The 17062-nt window shown below is 44.9% G+C and overlaps 1 protein-coding gene across 3 annotated transcripts in view; it reads left to right on the forward strand.

The window, feature by feature from the left end:
- Positions 1 to 17062, forward strand: part of NCKIPSD (NCK interacting protein with SH3 domain) — a 651336-nt gene that overhangs the window by 330235 nt on the left and 304039 nt on the right. For all 3 annotated transcript variants that reach the window (XM_069643331.1, XM_069643334.1, XM_069643332.1), the window contains exon 6: positions 2966 to 3136. In XM_069643331.1, coding sequence (XP_069499432.1) covers positions 2966 to 3136 — 171 coding nt within the window. The remainder of the gene's footprint in view (positions 1 to 2965; positions 3137 to 17062) is intronic.

A 17062-nucleotide genomic window follows, 5' to 3' on the forward strand; every position in this document is an offset into this window, starting at 1 on the left:
TTTTTTGCCGCCTCTGGATTTGCTTTTTTGTCGCCACGGATCAGTTGGGGCTCGCTCTGATTGTGACGACGGAGCATCTTGCTCCTCCCTGTCTGAGTCCATCTGCAAGCCCTTCAAAACTCCTTCCGCTTCCTCCCCTGAGGTGACTCTATACTCTTCGTTTTCATGATTAAAGACCAACGCAAACAGGTGGTTCCATCGGTACCTAGTCCCTTTGTCTCGCAACCAAGCTGTAAGGGGTCGACATGCTTTTCTTTTTGCAAGTGTTGCTGCTGACAAGTCTTGGAAAGTTTTAACCCTGGAGTCCTCAAACTCAAAGGTGTCTAGACCCTTGCTTTTTGGAGAATTTCCGTTTTGTGCCTGTAATGGTGGCATCTTGCCAGTACCGATCTCGGGTCCCCTGGTGGACCTCCCGCTCTGTGAATTCTTTCAAATTCCAATGCGGGTGTGAACAGAGTGGGGAGGATAGCGACGATGAGATCTTTGACTCTTCTCTCAAGGGAGGTCGGTGTCTCGCCCGGAGACTCTTTTAGGCCTTGTATCCTTACATTTGCTCTCCATTCTCTATTTTCTAGGTCATTGACCTTTGCCGCCAAGTCCCGATTTTTCTGCTCCAGTTCCTGAAATCGGCCTTCAGTTCTCATTTCAACAATATCTGCTGACTGTTGGTAGTTCTCCAAGGCCTCCACCTTGTCTTCGATCTTGTGTACTTTATCCTGTAGGACGCTGACCGTCGAGGTCATGCTCGTCCTGAATACTCTTATTTCTTCGAAGAGGAGGCGAATATCTGCTTTGGTGGACATCTTGATCTCCTCCCGATATCGGCAGGACTTCCTGGGAGGTGGGGGGCCGCCATTTCTGTATGGTCTCTTCTGTATTTTTGTAACTTTTCCACCGATGAGCTAGCTATGGTGGGCTGCATGCAAAGTCACAGTTCGGGCTGCCCTGGCTTGACAAATATTATGTCTTTGTGTATCACTCAATTTGCAAGAAATCCCTTTACACACTGAGGGGGTTGTATTATAAAGTTAGTTCTCGATTTGTCCACAGAATCTAATGGTGCCAAGCCTGGGTCTTTAGCTGCTGCCTGTTCAATTCCCAACTGGGGGCGGTACAAAGTAAAGAACGCTGTCTTAGGGGTCCTCTTCTTGCCTCCCATTCCAGGTCTGGTGGGGCAAATCCGGTTTTTATAGGGAGGGGGATCCGTCAGCTCGCCCCTGGAGTGTGTGTGTGGGGTACGCCCCTTTCCTCTCAGGGCAGGAGAGGGTGCTTGATCATCAGCTGTACTTTTCTACTGTCGTCCTACGTGGTTCCAGCTTGTCGTAACAGTTTTGCTGGCCTAAAAATCCTAGCGGTAGCAACCCCACTCCAAGTTTAATGTGCTTGGGGATCACCAGAGGGACGGGTAGCAAATAGTGTGTGGAGGGGATGGATGCCAGCCAGACTACAATTACAGGGTGGGCAGCGCCCTTGATTTTTTCAAAGGTCCACAAATGGCACTGCACCACAAGGGGCCCGCAGGCTTACTCCCCCTCTCCTTGCCTTAGCCCATCTCCTGGCGGGCTGAGGGCTGCTCCTTGGGGACACCAATACGGGAAAGGCATCCGTGGGGCTTTTCGGATTTTCTGTGTCGCTTTTACACTTTTTCTCAGGTCCTGCAGGATCGGATCCACCCTCGGCTGTGTTAGAAGAGCCGCTCCTCACAGGGCATCGGTGCTATCAAGAGCCTTGCTTCGCGGCTCTGCATCAGGTGCATAAGCAGTGCCGTCTCGTGACTCGTCGGCTGGAAGGTCCGAAGGGACGCTTCTTTCCGACGCCACCTCCTCACTGCCAGCATGGGGCCTCAGTTTTGAATGGCGGCATGGGGCTCTGCAGGCTGGGGAGGGGTGGAAGCAGGGCTGCCCAATTCACTTTTGGGCCACTTCCTCTGTGGCTGCTGTGCTTTCCGCCCCTCCACGAAGCACAGTTCGGCGGGTGCCTTCTCTGGCTGGGGCCGGGATCACTCGGTTTGGGCTCTAAAGGCGCTGAAGATGCGCCAGCAGGAGTTGCCTGGCTTTCAAACAAGCATCAATTCCATTAAGGGCCTACCCAAGATAAGGCCATGTCCTGCGAATCAATCGCTGGGTCTCTGGTATTGCTTGCGGCTCGATGTGCTTGGCAATCGGCCCCTCCGTGCCTTCCCAGCAGTCACCACTCTCTCACGTCGGAGGCCCCTTTCGCCCACAGCGGGGGGGAGGACGCCGCAGCGCAATACTTTGCCCTGCAAATGAACTTGTTTTCAAGCAAAACTTGGGTCTGGTGGTCTCGACCCCTTCCTCTTCTTCGACGACGAGTTTCAGCAACATACGGGCTGGGTAAGCATACAAAATTTGCTGTCAAGCAGAGGTTTGCGAGGAGCTGGGTTTTCAGGCTTCCATACTGCCTGCGCCTCCTGGTGGTCTCCCCAGAATGCATTTCAAATCCGTGTCCTATGAATAAAAAGTGCATCGTACGCACATGTCTGTGAATGAAAAGGCGTGTTGTAAAACAAAAAGGGTGTGAAAGAGTAAATGTATTTGGAAGTGAATATAGCAAAAGAGACACCAAGATGGGAGAAAAAGGGAAAAGGCATAAAAACTCAAAGGAAAATAGTGTGAGTTTCAGAGCAAACAAGAGAAATGGCCAGAAAAGGTCAAGACAGAGGAAAGGGGGTGAAGCGAGAGAAAGACTGGGGGCGGGCAGTGAAGGAAAGCAAAAGTGAAGAAAGGAAGGCCAATAGGATAAGCGAAAGAATACTGAGGGAGAAAGTTCAATGGAATATCAAAGAGTTGAACAAAGATTGCCGAACTGAAAGGGATGTAGCGGTTCTTTCTACCTGAAAAGAAACTTAAAATATGTGGATTCCAAAGAGTGAGATTGATTTAGTGTAAATAAAAGCTAACCTGACTATGTGACATTTATGGAAATCTTGTTTCTTTTGTAACAGGATCTCAGTATGGAGCTCCCATCCGGGCAAGTCTGCCATGATGAACAGCGCCTAGAGGTGATATTTACAGACCTGGCGCGACATAAAGACGATGCCCAGCAGCGCAGCTGGGCCTTGTATGAAGACGAGAATGTCATCTCCTGTTACCTGGAAGAGCTCCTTCTTATACTGGTGGGTCATGTTCCTTTCTCTGTTACTCCTCCTACCCGTAAGCGCTTCTATTTATACAGGTGGATCACAGCATTCCTTTGTTACCCCTGCCACCTGTAACCGTTCCTTCTCATACAAATGTGCCACCTTGTTCCTGTCTGTTCACGCCTGATACCTGTTAGAGCTCCTTGAATACTCGTGGGTCACCTTCGTTCCTTTCTGTGTTACTCCTGATACCTTTTAAAAGCTCCTTCTCATACTGGAGATTTATGCTTCTCCTTTTTGCATTACTCCAACTACCTGTAATGGCACTCTCATACTGGTGCATTTACTACTTTGTGTTACTCCTGCTTCCTGTAAAATCTCCATTCTCATACTGACGGTTATGCAGTTCCTTACTGTTACTCCTGCTACCTGTAGGAGCACTATTTCATACAAGTGGGTAATATTTGTTTCTGTGTTGCTCCTATTCACATCGTACCATGACGCTTTCCTTTCGGTGTTTCTTCTGCTACCGGAGCTCCTTTTCATTCAAGTTTTTTAGGATGCTGATTTGGGATCTTTAGCCAAAGCGGAGAGCAGTTCTTTTGGCATTCTAAAAGGTTCCTTCCTTATCAAATGCGGTTGCCGCTTTACCTAAGGTTGGAGCTCCGGCTAGCCCTTCAGATGAGGTGCGTATTGGGCCTTTTTACGCACATAAATCTTGTCAATACGGCCCTTTTTAATTCTTCCTTGCGTACCACTTAAACAGGCTATTTATGGCAGCACCCCCTTAAATCATGGCGCTCACTGGTGACCACCTAGCTAGCAGCAGCTTGCAAATCCACTCTTTACTTTAGTAATCGACACAGCTCCTTGAAAGAAGCAACTTCAATGAGTCCTGGTCAGTTTCATTTTTTTATCACTCTGCTCTGTTAATGATTCTATCAAGATAATACTTTGAGTAATGTAAAAGCGAATTTGTTTTGTTCACTTTGTTCAACTGCCTGCAATTTGTAGGCTACAGTATTATTAAAGCATCTTGAATCGTGAACACGCTTTTCACTTTGCTTTAGGACACGGGTAATATTGTGTAAAATGAAAATGTTCTTAAACAAGGGCTGCATTTCTGTTTCATTTGCGTTTTTATAGAGGCAGCGCAGTTGCAGCAGCATGGGCATGTCATACTTTGTTTCCTTTTCATCACAGAAGCACACCAATTGCTTCCTTTCTGACCACCCACCACAAGCAGATATAACTGATACAGGTAGAAGCAGTGCTGTATATATTTTCAGTGGCACAGATTGTACCTGAACCTCTCAACAGGACTGCTATATATTCAGGCAAAGTAGCCTAATTCATCAACGGAGATGCTATACTGTATGCATGTCATGGTACAATGCCAAATATTCAAAGCAGGGCTGATAGCAGTCCTGCTAAGAAATGTGGGCATGATGCAATGTTTCGGGACAGTACCTGAATTCCTTAACTGAGCTGCTGTTAAGAAAGCACGAACATGGGTTGGCATTTTCTGCAGCGAGCTAAAGTACAGAGCAAGAACATTGTCTGAGCTCTTCCCACCAACCTCCGACAGTGTGAGAAGATGGCATTGCTGTCATATACCTCATCCCTTCTACTCAGTCTTGCCCTTTTCAAAACATCTGCTTCTTCCATGTCCGATTACTGAGTCCCACTGGCAAAAAGCTAGCACATTTCAAAGCCTTAGGATAGTACAAACAGGCTTAGAGCTTTTGAAAAGCCGTTTATGTCAGGAAAGCCTCACATAGAACTGCCAGTGACCTAACCTTATGTGCCTTTCAGTGTTAACAGCCTGTTGGGAATGGCAGCTCAGTGGGTCAATAACCCTGCTGCAGAGATTGTGTAACCTGTTAGTTAAAATCCTGTTAATAGGTGAGTTAATGAGTCTGCATCAGAGATATGCATTCAATTGTAACACAGCTGACTTAACTTTCGACTTCTCAAAAGGACTATTAATTGTTCAGTGATTCAGAACGCACACATTTCATCCGGGATGCTCTACTTGTAATGGCTCATAACACACAACTCATCAGGGCTGCTGTACTGTAATGGCTCAGAAGTAGAACACATACCTCCCATGAGGACCACTATATTTGTAATAGCTCAGAACAGACACATCTCACCTGGGCTTCTATACTTGTAATGGCTCAGAACACACACCTCTTCAGGGCTGCTATACCTGTGATGGATCAGAACACACAACTCTTCAGGGCTGTTGTACTTGTAATGGCTCAGAATAGTCAACTCGTCGATGCTGCTATACCTGTGATGGCTCATAACACATTTCTCATATGGGCTCTTGTACTTTTAATGGCATACAGTGTTGGTAAAGCATCTGCATTCAAGCAAGTGCTGCATCTGGTCAGACATACCTCTAACTCTATAATTGCCAGCCTAATGGCCAAAGGAAGGTTTGCACATATTTAAAAAGGGGTTGTATACGAATTGACCGAATCACAATGGTCCGAAGGACAATTGACCTTCTGTACATTTGACCGAATTTAAAAGGTCAATTAGGATAGATATATGCGGGCGAGGGGGTTGAACCCCCCACATATATATATAATCTCCATTCGGACAATTGTTTTCGGTCAATTCGGGTAATCGCTAAAAAGGAGCACCCAATGGTAAAGCTGCACTAGATTTTTTTCTTTTTATAGAAACTACATTTTCAGATTTTTGGATATGTATTGGTGCCATGTTAAAAGACCAACAGAAAAACAAAGGAAGAGCAACTCTGAGCCTAAGCAATATAGAAGAACAAAGGTGTGGCGGGGACGGGGGGGGGGGAACAGGGGTACGGCGAAGGGACAGAGAACATGCTAGACAATCCGAAACAAGAATTCAAGCAACAGGAAGTGAGAACAATGAGCTACATGATGGGGCAGCAAAGAAAGCGAGAAGGGAAACTGAGCTAATAGGACAAACGCACAATAGGAGTGAGGGATAGGAACAGAAAAAAACAAGACATTTGGAGACAGTAAATAAAACGCAGATAAACAGCAGGTGGGGAGTGATGGAAATAGAAAAGCAAGACTATAGAAGGGCAGGCCAATAATGTAAGAGACAGTGCAAGAAAGATAATCAAAAGGAGTAGCAACCACAACCGTGAAAATGAAAAAACTGATATAGCAAGAGTAATGACATGAGAGAGGAAGTGGCGTTATATCAACTGATACAGCGAGATATAGGAGGGGAAAAAGCAACAATAGAATGCAGAGATGGTAGGGGCATAGTGACCGAGAAATGGACTGCAAAATGTGGCATTGCAACACTTTAGGGTGAGAGGCAGAGTGTCAGAGTGAGAGACCGGGGAAACAAAGCAGCAAAGGGAAGGAGAGATGGAGCAAACACATGGAGTGGCTGTCGAGCAGGTAGTGCCAGGCAGCAACAGTAGGACCGAGAGGCAGATTAGTGATCCTGGTAGAGTGAGGGACTTGATTTATGAATCGCCTGATGTAACTAGCTTGCATCTGTAGTAACTCTTAACAGAGGTTGTGCCCAAGTATAATAAAGATGAAGCTGGGTAGTATGCATCTACAAGGCTCTTGTGTAGGGAAAATGTTTTCCACAGGTGCAATACATTATTTAGAACTACTTTGAAATACAGCGGTTTTGTCACTTATGTTTTCGAAAAAGTTTTAATTTTATGCACAAATTGGATAGTTGTCACATGTTGGGGGTAGTCTGACTACGAATGCTGAATTGGTATACAAATGGTGACTCTACCTTACAGCACACATTCTTTCGGCACAACCTTGGATTATGATTTTGTGGATTATGAATTATTAATTAGGTGTAACGATTTTAAAGTGCTTAGAACTGAATTGTGAGCACAGCATGTTTGCTGCTGAATTTAATATAGCCTTTGTAAAAAAAAAAAGGGTAGGATGCTGAATGCTCCATTAATATTGAATCTGGGTAAAAATCAGGTATATGTCAAATAATTTGATAAATTATCTTAATGCTATTATATTGCGAGAGTGGAATTTGAGCTTGTATGAATGGAAGTTGCACACTTTTAATGAGACTTCATTTCCTGGATATCTTGAAGAGATAATTCAGAATTTGAAGCACGTAAGAGCAAATTCTAAGAGGCGTGTGATCAGTAAACATACGCATCATTTGTATTCGCTGGTGGCTGAGCTAAAAAAGTTCTTCTATTAGATCCATTCAGAAAAGTAATCTTGAATTTATAGAGGTGTTTCATAAGATGAACATTGAAATAAGAAATTATAAGCATTGGCCACTTACCCATCGGAGTATTACGTATCGGAATGATGGCGATATAATGTTCAGATTATTATGCCAACGTAATACTTCTGGTTTTTCGCCGCTAGTTAATGGTGTACATAATTGCCACGCCCTGATTTAATTGAATCCTATACCTGAGGCGAAATGAGTCTTTGCTTTGAAACTGGCAATTATTCTCCTATCCTCTGCCATTCCATTAAGACCCCAATGGAACTTGTGACATACGATTTAATGTTGGAAACAATCACGAATGCCAGCTATAGGGCTGAATGGATTAAGTAATCGGGTTTTTAAGGCAGCCCCTGAACCAACGGCTAATATTTTAGTGATACTTTTGATGAGATGTACGATGTTTGGCTTGTTACCAATTTCATGGCTGTCCTCATGTACTCCCTATTCATAAAAAAGGGAACTAAAAGATGATTATGGATCAGAAAATATTTGCTACTGTATTGTCTCACCTACGGTCTTGGGTAGCTGAGAGTGGTAAATTAAAAAATCAGGATCAGGTGGGTTCTTCGTTGGCACCAGAACACATTTATTGGGTTATAATTTAGCTAGCTGGAGGTATCCCCGAAGGTTTTTTGAAACTGCTTGTTTTGCTGCAGGGTAATTCTAATATCCAGGTTAGGCTGGATAACCAAGATTCATTGTCTGGGTGGATTTATACAGATACAGGACTGAGGCAGGTATGCATTCTGTAACCTGTATCTATCAGACATGAAGGAAGATTTCTCCTTGGATTCCATCTTTGCATTTCCTTTAGACTGCTGATTTTAAATATTGTTGGATGGTCTAAGCTGATGACATGTTATTTGATTGTACGCAGAGTGGCCTTCCACGACTGATCTGTGCATTTGCTCTTTATGCTGCAAACGTGTTTTTGTATTGGTTCATAGAAAACTAATTGACAAATTGAAAAGCTCATCATGGTACTTAAATAAGGAGAACTGTCATATTACTTATACACTTATTTACTTAGGTACCTGCATTTCTAATGAAACATTTACATTCTAAAATCTGGAGTACTTAAGGAATAAGGCTGAAGGACTTTGATCACAAATGAGAATGATCTATTAAATATATTGCACGTTTTTAGTCTGGCCACTAGTGTGCTTTTATGATGGTAAAGTGGTACCAAAATTGACTTATGGTACTAACATGATGCAGCCTTGGTTTATGACGAAGTGTGAATTCTATGAAGCTTGTATCTGGAGAAAGGCTTTAACATGACCTAGCTGTGTGCCAATGGCCTTTAGTAGATATGAACTGGGTTTTCTTTCGCTCTCTACAAGAGCTAAGTGGAAATATTTCTTTGATGTAAACATTTTGCACACCACCATCTAACTCATTATATGAAGATATGTTTTTTTTAATAGAGTGGCAAGAATCAACTGTATTACAATATGTTAAAACATGAAGGTTCTGAAGAACTTGGGTTTTACATTTGCTTTACGAGTTGGTAAGATTGGAAGCATTAGAAAATTCCCTATAGGGGGATGATTGGAGCCATACCACTGAGATGATGCATAATTATAGCTCCCTACATCACTTCTATTATGGAAATAAACAGGTGGGCCCTTGTTGGCATATCTCGCCTCTTTCCAAGTAAGAAGGGGGAGGGATATTCATGAGATTTCGTTAAAATATTTTATCTACGTGAGAAGTGTTGGTCAGAAATATGTTATCTAGGGAGATGAGTTTGTGTCGATTATACTGTTTTTTTAATTGGTGTACAGAGACATTGAACGATTGTTACATTTTGTATATAGACCTGATGTTATTGACTGTGATTTGCTAATGATTTTATTTGTTCGGTGGGCATTCCAATCCAGCAACATATTTGCTTTTAAATGTTATGAATTCTATCAAGTTGATTTGGGATAATATTAGAAAACTGAATTGGAAATACATTTTTAGGTATGATTTTTATAATTGAGAATTGTATTGTGATCACTCTGGTAACTTAACTTTGAAATCTGGATTTTTTATTTATATGAAATTTGATATTATACAATATTTTTGTGTAAATATTAGAACGGGTTTTTGTAACCATATACAATAAAAATAAATAAATAAAAAGTTACTCCTGCCACCTGTAAGTGCTCCTTTTCTTACTTGGCTGCATTACCCCTCCTATCTGTAATAGTGCAAGCTCCTTCCTATACTGGATGAGTGTTGTTCATTGCTATGCTACTCCTTCTCATACTAGGCTGTCATGCTTTTTGTCTATGGCACCCCTCCTACCTTTAGGAGCGTGTCATGTACTGGCAGGTTGCACTGTCCATCCCTGTGTTACTTCTGCTACGTGTAAGAGCAGGTATGCTGGCAGGTTACGCTGCTCCTTACTGTGTTACTTCTGCTTCTGCTGTGTTTCATACTGGTGGATTGCACTGTTCAGTATTGTTACTTCTGCTACCTGTAAGTGGTGCTTTCCATACTGGCAATTTACGCGGTGTGCCAGATCAGAAGGAGGAGACAGACTAGAGGTTGCCATTCTTAAAGTGTGTTTATTCCAAATAATAAAAAAAGGCCCGACTTTTCCCGAAGCTATGGTTTCCCTACCTCAGACCTCTCTACGGTGCTAGTCGTCATTTGGGAAGTCCAAATAAAGTCTGTCCTCTGTACAAAACGAAGCTGTACTCACCCTACCACTAATATTAAACTCAAATCCATGCTAATGACTCCCTTCTCCTGGAGTGCTTTTTCAGCAAGTCTGTCAATATAGTATCTTCAGATCCTTCTTGGCCGTGTAGCTTGAGGCTTGAACTCATTCTTCCCCTGAATACCAGTCTTGGTTTTCCTTTCACGTGGGAACTGTATGATATGCCCAATAAAGAGTTTCACTTTTCTCCGGTGTTTGTATTTAACTGGGACGAATATAACGAGCCCAGTAATTATTCTGACTCTGCTTGCTACTTGGTGTTTCACTGGGATGAGCATGATTAGCCCAGAAGTTATTCTTGCTCTGCTTGTCACTTCGTATTGTACTGGGATGAGTGTGATTACGCCATCATTTATGTTCGTTATTGGGACTGTGATGAGTGTGACTATACCAATTGTTATCGCTGTCTCTCTCCCTGGGTCTTCCGCTCTCTTGGTTACCTTGCTTGTAATGGGGCCGCGTCACCAGGTTGGTATTGTCCTTCACTTCTATTCTCTTCTTTTCGGTCAGAACAGTTTGTGCGTTTAGTTCTATGGTCCTACTTTGTTGTGCTTCTATGGCGGTGGTATCAGCGCTGAGCAGAGTTTCCTTCTCAGCCACCGCTTCTAGTTTGCGTGCCCACCCTGGGACTGCCTCCTGATTGACAGACTCTCTCTGGTCTACTCTTATGGCTTGTGCACCTGCTCCTCCAAGCTTGAGAAGTAGCGTTCCTTACAGTTTTCCAGCATCCCTCTCGTGGCTGGTTTAGATCTCCTGGGTTTCTCTCTCTCCTTACATTCTTATGGCGCTGCTCTGGGGACTCACCAGCATCTCAGAAGTCCTGAGTCATATTTGTTAAGACTCACTTTTTTCTTCACGGTACCAGGCAGGTACTTGTCGTAAGATGCTACATCACAGTAGCAACAAACTTTCTTCCTGGTTTCTTTCAGCAGGCTTGATGTTCATGGAGTATTGTGTGTGGTGGAACGGGAGTCTTTATCCCCATGTGTGGAGCCTCTCCCGGTGAGTGGTGAGGTCCCGCTTACCTCTACCCCTACGGAGAGTATCTTGTAGCGGACTCACCTTTTTGGCCTTGCAAGTAAAGGCTCGCCTCTAGGGAGAAGTGACTAGCTGTTACTCCTGCTTGAAAGACCCCTCTTATACTGTTGCTTCTCGTTGTTCTGTTTCTTTCTATATTGCAACTTCTACCTGTAGGAGCGCCTCCATAATGGCGGGTTTTGCTGTTCATCGTTACTCCTACCTGTAAGCGTATCTTCTCATGCTGGTCTATAACATTTTACGTTTCTTACTCCAACCTGCACGGGCGCCACCTCATACTGGTGGAATACCCCATGCATTACTGTTACTCCTGCTACCTTTACGTGCTCCTTCTCATGCTGGCGGGTTATGTTTGTTACTGTTACCCCTTCTGTATCTGTAAGGACTTCCTCTCATTTGAGTTACTCCTGCTACCTGATAGAGCTCTGTTCTAATACTTTTGCTTCACGCTGAGCCTTTGTGGTACTCCTACTCCCTGTAATAGCTCCTCCTATTGGCGGGTTACGTTGTTCATTACGGTCACTCCTGCCACCTGTGCGAGTGTCTTCTCATGCTGGTCTAAGCCACTTTTTTTGTTTGTGTTAGTCCTGATACAGATGAGCTCCTTCTCATGCTGGCGGGTTATGTTTGTTACTGTTACCCCTTCTGTATCTGTAAGGACTTCTTCTCATTTGAGTTACTCCTGCTACCTGATAGAGCTCTGTTCTAATACTTTTGCTTCACGCTGAGCCTTGGTGGTACTCCTACTCCCTGTAATAGCTCCTCCTATTGGTGGGTTACATTGTTCATTATGGTCACTCCTGCCACCTGTACGAGTGTCTTCTCGTGCTGGTCTAAGCCACTTTTTTTGTTTGTGTTAGTCCTGATACAGATGAGTTCCTTCTCGTACTGGCGGGTTACGCTGTTCGTTACTGTTACTTCTTCTAGCTGTAACAGCTCCTTCTCATACTGGTGGGTTGTGCTTCTCCTTTCTGTGGTACTCCAGCTGCCTGTAAGAGCTCCTCATACTGGCTGGTTACTCTGTTCATTACTGTTACTCCTCCTGCTACCTGTAGGAGCTCCTTCTCATACTGGAATATCTAGTGCTACTCCACCCTGTAAGAGTGCATTCTCGTACTGACGGATTACCCTGTTCATTATTGTGTTACTCCTGTTGCCTGTAAAAGATCCTTCTCAGATTTATGCTGTTAATTTTTGTTGCTCCGTCTACCTGTAGGATCACCTGATACTGGCTGGTTACTCCTCCTACCTGTAGGAGCGCCTTCCTATACCAGCACGGCATGCTCTTCCTGCCTGTATCTCCTGCCTGGAAATGCCTTTCTTTAGTGGCTGTTTCTTGATGCAATTATTTGTGCTCGAGGTACCGATGTAGCCTTCCTTTGTGCATGAAAGGCAATCCTAGTGGAAACAATGTGTTGTTAAAGGTGACCTATTTCTAATATGTACTGTGTGCTAGCATAGCCTGGAGGCAGTGGAAGCTGGATATGAATTATAAATAACCTGTGGATAGTACAAAGATAATTAGAATGGGCGAGAGGTGTTGCAGGGCACAGGCAGTGCCTTGCAATAAATCTATATAGTTTGCGAATAAAGCCAGTCATCCCTTTTGCAACACATTTATTTTTTTGTGAGTTTGTCAGATGCTTAAAGGAATGAAGCTGTGACCAGTGAAATGTTTTTCGTTTTTGGCTGCATCTAAAGGCTATGCTTGATCTGCAGAGCCTTTGTGCAATTAGTCTCCCATCTTCCCGCCTCTTCATCGCAAATCCATGCAGAATTACATATTGGTAGCCCCCATCCCCTTTACAACGCACCCCACGAACAATGCTTCAAAGCAGGAGGGCTCCTGTCAGATAAAGGCTCAGCAGCCAAACTGTATTGGGCGGGGAGACCACTGTGGAGTTTGAGCAAGTCGGGCCCGAACTCCTTTTACCATCTGCGACACTTGGTTTTCTGTGACAAAAATGGCGCCGAAGTGGCTGTATTGCCGCATCCCACGCTTTATAAAACCCAGCAAATATATAAATAGTTAAAGGCTTCTACAAAAGATGAGTAGCGGAGGTTGAACAGTGATGACAAATTGATGCAATAATGAATGAATGAGTCCATTGACTCGTTTTGTGTAAAGCCGCGGTGCAGGACTGCTCATTTGGCCCCATTGAGTGTTTAATTTATTTTTTAGAAGTTCCTTATGTCACAGCTAGGATGTAGCACAGGTGGGCCACGTGCACAGTTAAAACATTCCAAGAATTTGGGGAAAGAGATCATGTGTGGCTGACCAAAAATACATGATTCATTTGGAACCACAGAAGCCATTTGGGACGCAAATGTACTTTAATATTATCAAACCTCCTTTCCGGGAGTATGAGAAATACATTTCTTTTATATCAAATATATATCTTTTCCTGGTGGGAATAGTCCGTTTCCTGCTATGTAGCCTGTCTCTGGAACAAGTTACAATACAGATGGCTGCCCCCTCAATCCTACACTTCATGAATAACCTGAACACTACTCTTCAAAGAACATCTCGCTGACCGCTCCACTTCACCCTACCCCTTTAGCCTCCCCTGTTCCTACTACTATCCCTCCCTCTCGGCTTTCCCTACTTGTGTGCCTCCACCTTGTACAGTGCTCCGTTGGTTCCCAGTTAGTTTCCGCTTTATAAATCTTAAACATGCATGTTTTAGTCATTCATGAAACCAGAGACTTAGACCATTTTGATATTCTGGCATTCTTTTGTTTTATGTTTTGACCCCACGGATGAGTAAGTGGGGCACAAAGGCCTCTGTATTTTAGTGTGTCCTTCCATATCGTGTCGGGACTTCAGTGCTCTTGATCCTTGAAAACTAATGTAGTCAAAAGGATGGACTATCAGAAGGTAGGTTGACGGCATCCACTCTCTGCTTGGGCAGAACAGTGTAACTTAGCATTAGTCTCCTGCGAGGAAATGCAAGGACTGGATGAGTTGAGACAATTAACGAGTAACATGCCTCAGCTCACAGCCGGTGGCCCTCTGTACAGTGCAGGATCCCGGTCTTGCCCCCTCTGTCCTCCAGAGTGGTGATTTCATGTGGCAGTTCCTGCATGCAGACTCGCACCAAGTTCCCTGATCGGCCTTGCCGCCCAGGAGAGGATCTCGGTCTTGCATCTACTGATCCTCCAGCGAGACTTGAGCCTCTGCGTCCTAGCTCGTTCCTCTCCTATTTAGTTCTGCAGTTCAGGCTGCACTTGCTCCATCCCACACCCTCCCTCTGGTGTTGCTTTTCTTTCTTCTCAGTACCGGTCCGCTGATTGATCTGCGAAAGGGAAAACTGACTCAATGGGGCATTGGGTTTTCTCCAGTTCCTCAAACTTGAGTTTTTATTTTTTTAAAGAAATCCGCCTTCTACATCTGATTGCATAGCCTTTCTTTCAAATGCTGAAGAAAATGTTGTGCTCCTCCAGAAATCCCAGTCAAGGCCGTCCTCCTGTTTTTTTATTGAATAGGGAAAGTGAAATATGGGGCCCACTGGAGATGCAGTGCCGACTAAAACTCTATTCCCCATCCTGGGATCGTCATTAATATTGATAAACACAGAGTAAGCACTGCCTATGGATAGAATCTTGGAAGATGTAAGTCACATTTACAATTGGGTTTGGGATTTTAAAATTTTTTTCATGCCAATCTTTGTATTGATGTTTTCCAATCCGCTAACAAGCCAGACATCCATGCCACAGAGTATCCAACCATTGCACTTCAATTCCAGTTCAGAGCCACAGAACAACGCATCGAGTGTGCACATTAGTTCAAAAGCATTGTTCCTGCCATGTCCGTCTCCTTTCCTCCATACGTGTGGGGTTATTCCGTCGTTCGGGACGAGACCGGAGCTTTTATAGCACCAAACAAAATTGTTATATATATATTTTTTTTGTATAGCCACAAAAGCATGCTTGGCCACACGTTCCGCCTCCCAAGCCCCGCCTCCGGGCCTCACAGCTCAGTCCTTTTCTGAGATGTCGGGCTGGAAGCTCCAGCACAAGCGGTTGATTTTTCCCGCTCTTTTTCTGCTGTCAACATTCTTTTCACTTGTTTCCGGCTTCGCAGTCTTTTTTTGGCCTGCTTATGCCGGGCCAAAAGAGGTTTGCCTCTTGCACGTCATGTTCTAGATGTTACTAGGCCTGGGATCCGCACATGCTCTGCTTGGAGTGCATGGCTCCGGATCACAGGTGGGACGCGTGTTTCACCTGTGACGCACATTCGGTTTGGCCATCACTTGATGTCTCCAGTGCTGGTAAGAAGTCTTCCGGCGGGTAATGCCGTAGCACATTTGAGAATTTGTCACCGTGATAAAACATAGACCAGTAAGTTACTTCTTTTTCAGGTTACTCCGGGCTGGTGGTACTTTTTCGAAGGCCCCTGGAGGCTGGAAGGTCCAGTCATGCACTAGCAGTACCGGGACACATCTCGACCCCCTAATTTGGATAGCGGACCTTGCTCTGAGGCTCCCCATTCAGGGTTTAAGACTCTTTGGTGGGGGGGTTGGGGAGGCTAATCATACCAGCTGAGGTTCCTTCGAAGAGTGTTAGTCAATACCTGCAAGGCTGGTGTTCTAATCTTCTTTCCCGGCAGTGCCAAGGCGCCCCAGTTAGCTACACGCAGGTCCCTGAGGATCCCTCTTTGAGGGCCAAGTCAAACACCAGTGTCGTCTAGGTACCTTGTGAGAGGGCTAAACACGGCAAGTTACAACCACCAAGAACCAGTCGCTACTCAAAATGGATTCTGCCTCCTCTGGTGTTCCATCTTCTGTGATTTCAACATCTTTGACACCAAAGGAGCGACCCAAGTCCACTACTAGTGCGTCATTGGGGCATGATCCTTCGGGGCCGGTTCCGAGGGCTTTAGGGGGAGAATTATTCCTTTGCTCCCTGAGTGTGTGGTCGGCTCCGACTAAAATATTGCTGTCCCCGACTTCTTTGCCAGTCCCATCTCACCACTCAATTACATGGATCTGTGGTTGCCCAAGCCCACAGAGCAGCCAGTTTCTACTGAGTAATGGGCACGCCCTACTCCAACTCGGAGGCCTACTCCTCGGCAAAGGTTGCATCAATCGGAGGAGGCATTCTTTCAGAGGTTCCAGAAACTGATGCTTTCGGACTCTATGAAGGAGTATTTCAAAAGCATCTTTAGAGAAATTATGCCTACCCCTCCAAGGATCCTGGATTTGCTCCGGTGCAACCCCAACATCCGCCACCACTTCCCAGTGATCCTGCGCCTCATGCAGTTCCTCTGATTTAGGAACTGGTACCTCCGCCAGCACCGGACATCAGTACCCGACCTCATGGAGGAGGGAGAAGAAATCCCACTGTCGGCAACAGCCTTCAATGATAGGCTCATGGACCTTATGGGCTTTCTTGAATTTCCCGCGCCAGAGCCCACCACCACTGGTGGAGGGGGGTGCTGGTGGGGGCATAGTCAATAAAGAGGTCTGGCAGAACGGGGATTGTCCTGAACAAAGACGTTCTAGCAGAGGCGAAGAAAATAGGGAGTAAACCACATTGTCACTCCCACAAATCAAACCTCCATTATAGCTGTTGCAGACTGAGGTGGCGCTATTGGCCTGTCTGCAACAGTCTCTTCCAGTGGTCGCGGCAGCAGTTTTCTTTGCAAAGCCAGTATCTGCAAGTCTCTGCATGGAGGATGGTATCCTTGTGGGCAAGAAGATGTTCACAAACTCTGGTTTGCAGCTCAGGCTAGTGTAGGGTTGGCATGGTATCACAAGTATGACACTGATGCAATGGGTACAATTTGAAAAACCTGTATTGAAGTTTTGGGGTTTGGAAAAACTCCTACTTTTCCATACACCGTATGGTCCGGCGTATAAGACGACTGGGCGTATAAGACGACCCCCAACTTTTCCAGTTAAAATAGACAGTGTTTCAGCACCCGTCCTATAAGACGACACCCGGTGTATAAGATGACCCCCGACTTTTGA

The sequence above is a fragment of the Ambystoma mexicanum genome, chromosome 2p (genome assembly GCF_040938575.1).
Source record: "Ambystoma mexicanum isolate Mex_15411 chromosome 2p, UKY_AmexF1_1, whole genome shotgun sequence".
NCBI classification, from domain to species: Eukaryota; Metazoa; Chordata; class Amphibia; order Caudata; family Ambystomatidae; genus Ambystoma; species Ambystoma mexicanum.